Raw genomic sequence first — 12,045 nt, 5'->3', positions numbered from 1 at the left:
GCTGTTCTCCATAGTTGAGGACAGAGGATTCAGAAATCTGATACATTTCCTCGATACAGAGTAGGAGGTACTTTCCGACGTCACGTTGCCCGAGTTGTTTAATCTCGTGTCATGTCACACACGTAGCGTGTTATCTGTCCACATTTGGGTACACTAATCCGGGAGAGGGGAAGGGGGGGCGGGGGGGGGGGTGCTGGATGGCAGAGGCAGGCTAAATACATACACATTGTGCCGTTGTGATTTAACGTAATTTTTCCCACCGTGTCCGATATTAAAATCAGTGCGACACACATTGCAAAATGTGTGGGCATTGTTGGTATGGCTTTGGGATATGAAATAAAATTCTTCCATCCAGCTGTTGTTAAATGTACATGTATATTTCGTTTTTTTCACCAGAGCACCAGCTGATTCTTCCCTCCCATCTACCAGTGATGCTTGATTTAACATCCCGCGTCTACTGCCTGCGCAGATATCAACAGCGCAAATGGGTTTTGGTTGCCAGATTGAGGTCATACATGATTTGTAATTTGTATGATGTGCCGACTGTGTGAGTAGGATGCGTTTCATTCAAGATCTGGCAACTGGACCACCTTGGAATAATATATTGATGTGATTATTCATATAACGTGGTTTGGGCCATACAAATTACGGGAGTTTTTTTGAGAGAAATAAGAAATCGGGAGACTCCTGGGAAAAACGGGAGTGTTGACAGGTATGCAAGCCGTTCCCGAAGCAGTGCTCAGTTTTACAACTGATATTTGGACATCTAATGTAAGTTGAGCGTTTTGGACACTTCAGTTTTTCAGATCTTTGGAATTGTTTTGTTAGACGAGTAATAAAGAGAAAAAGGTACATTTTATAAAAATAGTGGAAAATGACATTTGTTATATAAAGCAACTCATTTGCAGTTAATTGTTATTTCTACCTCTTTCCAGTCACAGAGCACTTTATTTTGAGAGTTGTTTAAGTGAGAGAAGATCCTGTAACTTAGTGCAGTTTGGGGGAAATTGTAATGTTAAATAATTTATTTATGAAAATAAAATTTAGCATTGAAGAAATGTAGATTTTGTTTGTATATGTGGTCAATTATAGTTCTTACAAAGAAAATCGGAAAAATCGGTATCGGCAGGTCACACTTGCAAAAAATCGGAAATCGAAACCGGCCAAGAAAATTGCAATCGGTGCATCTCTAATTTATAGGGTTCCCACCCTTTTTGACCAATGAATTTCCATGTCTTTTCTAGTCATTTGGGATTTCTGGAAACCAATAAAAAAATAATTTGGATTCAGAATGATTCTGTAATTGACTGAATCGTTAACAATTTTCACTAATTAACCAACTTGGCATTTGGAAATGGATTTGCTCACAAATCACTTTGGTTTTCAAACAAGTTTTGCTCTTAACAAGAGCAGATTGTGACTAGAAAATATTATATTCATCATGATTTTTTCATGACTTTCCAATATTTCGTAAATTTTTATGACTTTTTCCAAGCCTGGAAAATACAATTTTAACACTACCTGATATTTTCAGGTTTTTAATGACAATGTGAACCCTGTTTATTAAACGTATTGTCTGCTGGTAGATGATGTAACTACACTTTTTCTGCTGCCAAAATGCACCAGTCTACATTGACGATCATTCAAAAGCAACCAGCTTTTCTGAAGAACTAAAAAAATGTTGTAAGCTACATGCATGCGCAAATATTTCATTATATGATAGAAGATGTTTTTCCAGTAACCACTTTTTTGGAGGGCTCTTACATTCCTCTTACTTTTCCTTGTCTGCTGCCTTTGACGTCACAGCTCATAATACTGGCCAGTGAAGGCTGTGCACATTCTTATCAGGTTGCATACTTTGCGTACAATAGCTTTCTCCATCTATTTTAGACCTCTTTGGCCGTTTCATAATAGGAAGCTACATATAAATGATTTCCTGTTGATTTTGTTCTTTGTGTTTGTTTTTGTTGTTGTTTAAAATGAACTCACAGGCTTTCCAGATTTGCTGTTCCAGTAAGGCTGGGGAAATCCTGCATCATACTGGCACCACGCAGCATTCTAAAATATGCAACAAATTACAGTTGAATAAACAGAGACAAATCTATATAATACATATGCAGGAGTAGGTACATGGAGTATAAAATGCATATGAGTAGGTAACTGACAGATGTTCTATGACTCTTGTGAGCGATTGGCATGTTAAGATCTGTGTAATTAGATCAGTTGTGAACCATTTGTACCGGTTCTGCTTACAGAGAGTGCAGGTCTGACAGGTTCTGGAAAGCAGAAGTTCCCACGAAGGAGAGCGGGTTGTCGAAGAGATGGCTGTAGATGGATACACAAGATCAGATGCTTATGGCCAATAGAAAACATCCATGGGATTTTTTTATATCTTGTGTTCTTGTTAAATAATGTTTGAGTCGGCATGTGCTTACATTGTGCGTAACAGTAAATTCTTATGGAAAGCTCCCTCAGGGATGGATGCAATGTTGTTGCTATGAAATCCACTAGCAAACAGGGAGGAATAATTAGGAATCAAGTGAAAAATCCTTAAAAAGCACTGTGAGGCAAGTCATTGAAAAACAGTCTCCCTCAGGATTCGTAACAGCAGCCCAAACGATCTCAGCTTACCTTATTACTATTATACTTTATTTCTAGCACCTTTCCATGTTACATGGTATTTGCACAAGAACTTTCCCATGTTAAACATTTTTACACAACACAATTTTATGCTCACTATATATTATATTGATTTGTTTCTAATCACACTATTTTCTTGTCTGTTTTCAATTCTGTTTTAATTATTGTTTATCCACTGCAATCATATCCTTTCCTATCGACCTTATTTATGCTAGCGATGTCTTTGATTTTAAATAGGAATGACCACGAGGCTGTGAGGGATAGTCTTACAGTCTCTTAAATGGGCTGTACTGCAGTTTAGTGTTTTTGGATCGTTCCGCACACAAAACATTAATAAAATGTCTCTTTTTTGGGGATTTTCTCCCCTTTTCTCACCAATTTGGAATGCCCAATTCCCAATGCACTGTAAGTCCTCGTGGTGGCGTACTGACTCGCCTCAATCCGGGTGGCGAAGGATGAATCTCAGTTGCCTCCATGTCTGAGACTGTCAATCCACGCATCTTATTACGTGGCTTGCGGAGTGCGTTAATGCGAACAAAAGAGCCGGTGGAGGCTCATGCTATTCTCCGCAGCATCAATGCACAACTCACCACACGGTTACCCCATGTGACTCTACCCCCCCCAGCAACCGGGCCAATTTGGTTGCTTAGGTCACTCCGCACGCCCTGGATTCGAACTTGCGACTCCAGTGGTTGTAGTCAGCGTCAATAATTGCTGAGCTACACAGGCCCACCATTAAAATATATTTTTAAGAATATTCAGTATACAAAGAACTCCAGACATCATGAGTTGTGGAAAATCTGATTTATACAGCTTTATACCATTTGTGCCATTGAAGATATAGTAAGTCTATCCCTAAGAGCCTAATTGTTATTCCCATTAAAAATGGGGTGCTACTGTGAATAAAGCCTATCCTATCCTATCACAAAGCAGTTCTACTTCTCAACACTAGATGGCATCTTGGTACACTTTTTAATGCACTGCAACTTCTGCAAAGCTTTTTGCCCCTCAGTCTCTGGATTGCAAAACACAAATGGTAAGCGAGTGGACAGATCCCTGTTTGGGGCCCTTGAGTTTAAACTGTATGCAGAGACTATTCTAGTCTTATTTTTGGATTAGATAGATTGTATACTGCTGGAAGAGGCACGTGTACATCACATAATTGTTTTTTTTTTTTTAGATGTTCAGAAATCCCTCCTATTCACTATGATTTAATATTGCCAACTTACCCTAACACCATCAATAACTTGCCACAAAATAAATGACTAAAAGAGGAACTATTGGAATGACTGAATGAGTGTATGAGTGAATATATGTGTTTATAGACCCTCACAGTTCTTTCAGCTTGGGCAGAGTCTGAATAGCCTCTGGAAAGGTCTTCAGATTGTTGAAGTTTAGATCCCTAAAAGGAGACAAGTTAGGTGAAAGTTATTCATTTTAGGATAAAACACTGTTGTAAGAGCAGAGCAACACACATACAGAACCCCTCTACTTCCCTTAATAAACCAAACTTGTATTGTTTTAGTACAATCATTACAATAGCCTTTACAATAATCAATAACCTGTTCAATTCAATAACCTGATTTGTTCCTAAGTGGATGATCTTGGTTTTAGCTGAACATGTAAAGACAAGACAACTTTAAGTAAGATGTTAGTTCACCCAAAAATGTTCATTTACTTACCCTCATGTTGTTTCAAACCTGTATGACTTTCTTCCGTGGAACACATAAGGAGATGTTAGGCAGAAAGTTGGCCTCAGTCACCATTCACTTTCATTGTATGGAAAATAGATTCAATTTATACAAATAGTGACTAAGGCTTACATTCTGCCTAACATCTACATTTTTGTTCCATGGAATAATGACAGTTATTCAGGTCTGGAACAACACGAGGGTGAGTAAATAACATACTTTTAATTTATGGCTAAACTATCCCTTGGCCAATATAAGTTCAGGACAAAATACAACGTCAATCAAAATGAAATCAAATGAAAAAAGAGAAAAGAAAATCTGTTCAGAGAAATCCTTTAAGCCAAGACAGGACAGCTGGTCTGCTGATTTCTTCAATGTGTTATTGTTTGTCTTTGCAGCCACACGATACAGTTTGGCATTATATTTCCTCTCTACACCCTAATGCCCCTGTTCCATGTCCCACTCTGCTCCCTACGGGCACAGGACACTGGCATGTCCTCATCCTGTCCTTATTACGGCCAGAGTAAGTAAATAAAGCAGAGTCAGCGATGGCTATCTGCCTTCCCCTTCCCTCTTTCACCCTGACGCTGTGGATGCTTGCTAAATTAACTGTGGTAAGTGGAGAGAGAGAACGGAGGCAATAAGCTAAAGCCGTGGATCCTAAAAAGACTCTTTGTCCTTTATCGCTATACTGTAAATCCTGATTAACTGAGTTCAAGCAAATCAGTAATGACTCAGAGTTGCCTGACCTCTCAAAGGTTGATCTTTGCTCACATCACCACACTCAAAACAAATGGTGTATCAGCGCCTCATTTAAAATGTATTCAAATGAGTTTTTTCTCTGTTTACAGTTATTCTGTTTACTCTGTAACTTCAAAACATCCAGTCCTTTGAGTTTTAACAACTCGCACAAAGTGAGAACCAAAGACATACTAAACTATGTTAAAAACAGGTAATAAACTGTGCTTCAATTGAGAAAGATTTAAAATTCCAGAAGTTATTTAGGCACTTGTCATATACAGAAATACATGGAGTTAAGATTCAAGGTTCCAGAGGAGAGATATAACATATAAAAGGACCTCAGTTCCTGGTATTTAACCTTCTACCTTTGTGTGTATGACCAAAGTGTTACACATCTAGTGTATTGTTTGTTGTTACATACCAGAACTAAACCTGTCAGCTAAAGCATCCTTACTGAATGCTCCTGCTGCAGAAGAGGGCGCTAGAACAGCAGCTAACTATCACACTGAACACTGCACACACAGAATAATACGTAACTATACTTGTGCCCACACAGAATTGATTCAGAATGAATTTGCCTATTTTCTTGTAATTCATAATATTAAATAGGTAGAGAAAATAGCTAAAGGTTTGGCTAAACATATGCAACATTGATGTTCTTCTATGAGGTAAAATCAGCTGTTAAATCAACTCTATCAGAGTAAATGTACCATTACATGCACATACATTCCCTTTAATGGCAGGAAGTGTGACTTCAAATGCAGGTGAAAGGGAACTCACAATGTCTCCAGGTTGTCCAGTCCATTAAAACAGTTCTTCCCAATCTCCTGGATCCGATTATTGTGTAGATGCCTGAACGACATGGACAAATAAGAATTTAGAAACTGTAATCACATTTAATTACTTCGAGATGTTGTTTTTGTGTGCATTTGTTCATTCTTTGTCCTTATCTTTATTCATTATCAAAAGCATATCACACAGATTAGATTTTACAGCCTCCACAATGTTTTTTTTTTTTTTTTACCACATGAAATGTTCAACATGATAACTGTTAACTAATCAGAGATGTGCATCAAAGATATAAGAAGTATTTAGTGAGTTCTGTGTGATAAAATGAACAGTGCCATGGAAGAATAATCAAGGGTTATAGTGGATATAACCTGACAGGTAAAAGAATTTCAAAACTTCTAATGTGATCTATGCAGCATTAATCTGACCAATTCATCACTTTACCAAAGACAAGAGATGTCTATTTTTCTTTACTTTTCCAGTCATTAAAGAGATGCACTTCTCAGCAGAACACCAACGCAAACATTTTCTGTTTCTGGAAGTCTCTGAATGGATAATTCATCAGCCATTCAGCTGAAAACTTCACCGTATAGGTCTGTGTGTTTGTTCAGCTTACTTAACGGATTAATTGGCCTCCACTCCTTAGGCAAATATTTTTCAGCAGCTGGAATGTAATTGGTAAATCAGACCAACAGAGAAGCTTCCAGAAGAAGCACAGAGGGAGAGAGAGAAGGTCTGTAGCCTCGGTTTGACTTTGCAAGACACAAGGGTACGTTTTTCTTTTCTCCTGTATTCTCTCTCCAAAATTCTACATCCAGGCCACTTTTTACCTGTGTGTACTTAACCATGAGCAAGTTAGTTTGTATGGGTGTTATATGAGCAGCATAGGACCACAGTTAGACACTGCCCTGATGGATTTAACTGAAGTGTGGTGAAAGGCAACAGGGCATGGTACATTTATCAGTGGTAGAAACTTAAAATTGTCTAAAGTCAACTAACAGTACTGAATATGGTTATAAAACAGGTCCACTTGAAGCACTCACAGTACAACCAGACTGGAGAGGTTGGCGAAGGCGTTGTCTGGGATTTGTGTGATCCGGTTGAGGGCCAGCGTCAGGGCCTGAAGGTTGCTCTGGTGCTGTAGGGGGCTGACAGGAACCTCAGTCAGACTGTTGTCATCTAGCCAGAGATGCCGGAGCTGCTGCAGACCCTCAAAACTGTCCTCAGGCACCGACGTGATGTGGTTAGCATCCAACCGCCTGATAGAAGAGGGAGATATTTACTAAAAACATACATGCACTGAATGCTGTAGTGATGTAGCTAGAGTTTACTGTGCATCTTTAAGAGAATTAGCTAAAAACATACAACATTTTTCTTATTAGTGCAGGCACCTCAACAAATACGGCACTGGGAGTGTGTGTATATTGGGAGTGTCTACTGTTGAGTAGGTGCTAAGACATCAGTTAGCACTCAGTCTCTCAGCACTGCGCTGTTAAAGCAACACATGCCTTTTCCATGATCTCACTTTCCTTCTCATAGAGCCCAGGTGGGAGCCCTAGACCTAGATTTTAAAAGGGAGAGGGGGCCACACCCTGCAGGCCCCCTGAGGGCTTGTAACCAAGGCAAACGGTGATGTATCAAATACTGTAGACACTTAAAAAATCTGACTCAGTAGCTACATATTTATTAACAAGTTTGTGTAATAGAGTGCAAGAGTACCCACATACACACACTTATAAGGCTTCTTGGTTCTGGAAGTATTTTTCAAATCTATTTAATAAAGTCCTAAAAGTGTTGTAAGCCATGAAACAAACCAACCAGCCCTGAGGTGAATCACATATTAAGTTTTATTGCAAAATATTCCAATCTTTAGAAATATATAAGTAGTTTGAGAGTGTGGGGAGACTGATTTGATTACCGGTATGTCATTAACAGTACGTCATGGGAGTGGGCGGTCACTTCAGAACTTGTTCGCTTATTGGAATATTTTTGTCGCAAGATCATGGGTAGTGCAGTTCTTCACCATTGAATCTGCGATTAACCATGATTTTTAAACACTGAAGTTCACAAAATGCAGACTGGTAGCTCAAACAGAGTTATATTTACATTTATGCATTTAAAAGACACTTTTATCCAAAACCCCCAGAACAACCTGGAGTTAAGTGCCTTGCTCAAGGACACAAATGGTGGTGACTGTGGGGGTTGAACCAGTGACCTTCTGATTACCAGCTCAGCGCTTTAGCCCACTACGCCACCACCACTCCCACTGGTATATCAGGGTTGTATATACCATTGATTAACAACCCTGAAGCTTATGATAGGTCGGTCTTTAAAGTTTGAAATGTTATTGTTAAAAATGTATTCTTCTATGGAAAAAAATTATTTGATTTTTTACTTACATGAAGTAAATTGAAGTGAAAACTGTTGTCCTCTATAGAGACAAGTACGGTAATGTTACAACAAGGGGGGGTATTTTCAGTTGAAATTAGTTACATTTTGGTCTGTTCCACATACAAAACTACTGTATGGCTTTAGAAGACTTGGAATATACAGTAGTACATGTGTCATATAAACTACTTTTATGGTGCTTGTATGGTGGTTTTTGGAGCTTGACAGCTGTAGTCCTCATTCACTTTAATTATAATGGAAAGAGCAACTTGAACATTCTTAAACATATATATTATTTTGTGTTCTATGGACAAATAAATAAAAAGTCATATGGGTTTGGAATGACATAAGCGTGAATAAATCAGTATCAGAATGAGCTTTATTGCCACGAGTTCAGACATACACAAGGAATTTCTTTGGTGATTGGAGAAACAAGTGCACACATAACCTTACAGTTAGACACAGAATATAAAAAGGTAAGAGTATAAATAAACATACAAATAATAGGACATATACACATAACAGAATGGCATATGTACAATTGCAAGTGGTAATGTATGTGCAAGGTAGGGATATGTACAGTAAATATGTGAATTTACATATGTACATTTGATATGTATTTACATTATTTCACTATGGGGGATTCCTCCTGAAATCCACTATCATCTCCACAGTTTTAAGCGTGTTCAGCTCAAGGTTGTTGTGACCACACCAGAAGTCAGCTGTTCAACCTCCCATCTGTATACAGACTCGTCACCGTCGTGGATGAGGTCGAAGTCTGTGGTGTCATCTACAAACTTCAGGAGCTTGACAGTGGGGTCCTTTGCAGTGCAGTCATTTGTATACAGGGAGAAGAGCAGTGGAGATAGAACGTATCCCTGAGGAGCACCAGTGCTAACAGTGAGGGTCCCAGTTGTGAGTTTACCCAGTCTCACTAGCTGCTGCCTATCTATCAGAAAGCTGGTGATCCATCGCCAGATTGAGGTGGGAATGAAGAGCTGGGTCAGTTTGGTTGAGAGAAGATTAGGTATGATGGTTTTGAAGGCTGAACTGAAGTCCACATATAGGATCCTTGCATAAGTCCCAGGTTTGTCGAGGTGTTGCAGGATATAATGCAGTTCCATATTGACAGCATCATCCATATTCCTGTTTGCTCTGTAAGCAAATTGAAGGAAGTCCAGCAGGGGTCCAGTAATGTCCTTCAGGTAGGCCAAAACCAGTCTCTCAAATTACTTCATGACCCCAGATGTGAGAGTGAGAGGTCTGTAGTAATTAAGGCCTGTGATTTGGGGTTTTTGGGGGACCGGAATGATGGTGGAGCAGCAGGGAACTTCACACTGCTCCAGTAATCTATTGAAGATCTGTGTGAAGATGGAGGCCAGTTGTTCAGCACAGACTTTCAGATAGGAAGGTGAAACGTGTCTGAGCCTGAACCTTTCCTAGACTTTTGTTTCCGAAAGAACCGACACACATCCTCCTCACAGATTATAATTGCAGATTGAGTGGCAGGAGGGGGAGGGGGGGTTCCAGGAGGTGTTGTTGTGTGTGAAGTGACGATCAGAGAGGGGGAGGTGTGTGAGACTGGGCTTTCCAAACCTGCAGTAAAACACATTCAGTTCATCAGCCATTAGTTGACTCTCTACAGAGTGAGGGGGAGGTGTCTTGTACTTGGTGATGCTTTTCAGGCCTTTCCACACAGATGCAGGATCGTTGGCTGTGTGTTTCTGGCTTGGTTGAACAATATGATATCCCCTAAGGGAAGATGCACATATCTTCACAGAAACTGATATATGCTATTACAAAATCTGTGAGCTCATCCAGGTTTGTGGCTGCAGCTTAAAAAATACTCCAATCAGTGCAGTCAAAGCAGGCTTGTAGTTCCAGCTCTGCTTCATTAGTCCATCTCTTTACAGTCCTTAGCTGATTTTAGTTTCTGCTTGTAGGTCTGGAGAATATGAGCCAGACAGTGATCAGAGAGTCCTAAAGCTACAAGTGGGACAGAGCAATATGCATCTTTTACAGTGTCGTAGTGGTGGTCCAGTATATTTCTGTCTCTTATGGGCATGTGATGTGTTGTTTGTATTTTGGCAGTTCACGGGTGAGGTTAGCTTTATTAAAATCTCCCAGAATAATAATAAGTTAGTCCGAGTGTTGTTGCTCCATGTCTGTGATAAACAAGCTGTTGCAATGCTGCATTCACGCATGCTTGTGGAGGGATATAAACACTCACCAGAATGAACAAGGAAAACTCCCACGGTGAATAGAAAGGCTAAAAGTTGATGAGGAGTGCTTCTAAATTAGACAGCACATATTCTTCAATGGTGTTACATTAATAAACCAACTTTCATTGATGTAAAAGCATATTCCACTGCCTCATTGCCTTTTCTTCTAAATAGAATTAGAGCACTGAAGTTTGTAATGGGATTTTGGTCTCTTGCCATAGGAGCCAATCATGAGGAGGAAGGGTTTGATGGGTAATAATGATGGGGTGGTGATTTCCTGTTTATGAATGGCTGACACTGGCTAAGCTCTACCCTCCCTCCCATGAAGATTAATCATCAGTTTGTAAAACACACACGCACACATGTTGGTGCGGCTATTCTTGTGAGAACTCTCTATTAGACATAATGATTTTTATACTGTACGAACTATAGATTCTATCCCCTAACCATAACCCTAAACCGCACAAAAAACTTTCTGCATTTTTACATTTTCAAAAAACTTTGTTTAGTATGTTTATGCTATTTGAATTTTGGGTACAATAGAAATGTCCTAATAAACCACATTTATAGCATAATACCCATGTAATTGCCAGTTTGAAACCTAAAAAAAAAGTGTCTTTGTAAACCACACACACACACACACACACACACACACACACACACACACACACACACACACACACACACACGTTGGTCTACCTATCATTATGAGGACTTTCCATAGACATAATGACTTTTATACTGTACAAACTATAGATTCTATCCTCTAAACCTAACACAACCCCTAAACCTAATCATCACAGAAAACCTTCTGCATTTTTACATTTTCAATAAAACATTGTTTAGTATGATTTTTAAGCGATTTGAATTATGGGGACACTAGAAATGTCCTCATAAATCACATTTATAGCATAATACCCTTGTAATTACTAATTTGTAACTTACAAAATTGTCCTCGTAAATCACAAAAACGCGCGCGCACACACACACACACACACACACACTAAAAAAAACAAGATGAGGAGCATATTAATGCCTCTGTGAAATGGAAATATGTGGCTCTCAAAAATGAAAATATAAACAGAGCTCATAATTGGGGACAATAGACCTGCCTGGAAGAGTGTGTATACAGTGTACCTTGAGCTTAGCCTAACTTATTAAATAAACTTTAACCAACATGTTCTGTGAGTGCATTCTGTGAAAGGAGGACTAAAGACCGCACATGCTCTAATGAACCAATGGCGAGTGAAAACAAGTTTTCAGCATGTGTGTAACATTCTACAGTTCTGGTTTAGTCTGAGTGATTTTTCAAGAGAAATTTTCAGCACTGCGAGGCATTTGCCAACTAAAGTGAGAGATCATCTAAAGTGATGTGTGCTTTGGATATGAACTCTGGCTCACTTTTGGCCTTGGCACTGTTAAGAATGTTTAATTCTTTGCTCTACACAGAGCAGTCTACACAAACATGAAGCTCACACAATAGGGTGATATGGGGCCAGTGAATGATAAGTAAACTGAAGTCAGTGATTAAATGATACAACTTGCAGTTCTATATAGTTTCAAATGAATGACAA

At 39.1% G+C, this 12,045-nt stretch overlaps 1 protein-coding gene across 2 annotated transcripts in view; it reads right to left on the bottom strand.

Moving 5' to 3' along the window:
• LOC127646732 (leucine-rich repeat-containing G-protein coupled receptor 4) overlaps window positions 1-12,045 on the bottom strand; it is a 104,635-nt gene that overhangs the window by 13,939 nt on the left and 78,651 nt on the right. For both annotated transcript variants that reach the window (XR_007970951.1, XM_052130585.1), the window contains exons 6-11: window positions 6,905-7,120; window positions 5,853-5,924; window positions 3,974-4,042; window positions 2,436-2,507; window positions 2,254-2,325; window positions 1,990-2,058 (exon numbers count right to left, since the gene is read on the bottom strand). Coding sequence is in view for 1 of the 2 variants with exons in the window: in XM_052130585.1 (XP_051986545.1) it covers window positions 1,990-2,058; window positions 2,254-2,325; window positions 2,436-2,507; window positions 3,974-4,042; window positions 5,853-5,924; window positions 6,905-7,120 (570 nt within the window). In the remaining variant the exon portion in view is untranslated. The remainder of the gene's footprint in view (window positions 1-1,989; window positions 2,059-2,253; window positions 2,326-2,435; window positions 2,508-3,973; window positions 4,043-5,852; window positions 5,925-6,904; window positions 7,121-12,045) is intronic.

Source organism: Xyrauchen texanus, chromosome 1 (assembly GCF_025860055.1).
Source record: "Xyrauchen texanus isolate HMW12.3.18 chromosome 1, RBS_HiC_50CHRs, whole genome shotgun sequence".
Lineage (NCBI taxonomy): Eukaryota > Metazoa > Chordata > Actinopteri > Cypriniformes > Catostomidae > Xyrauchen > Xyrauchen texanus.
Note: the sequence above shows the minus strand (reverse complement) of the source record. Positions and strands in the feature narration are given on the sequence as shown.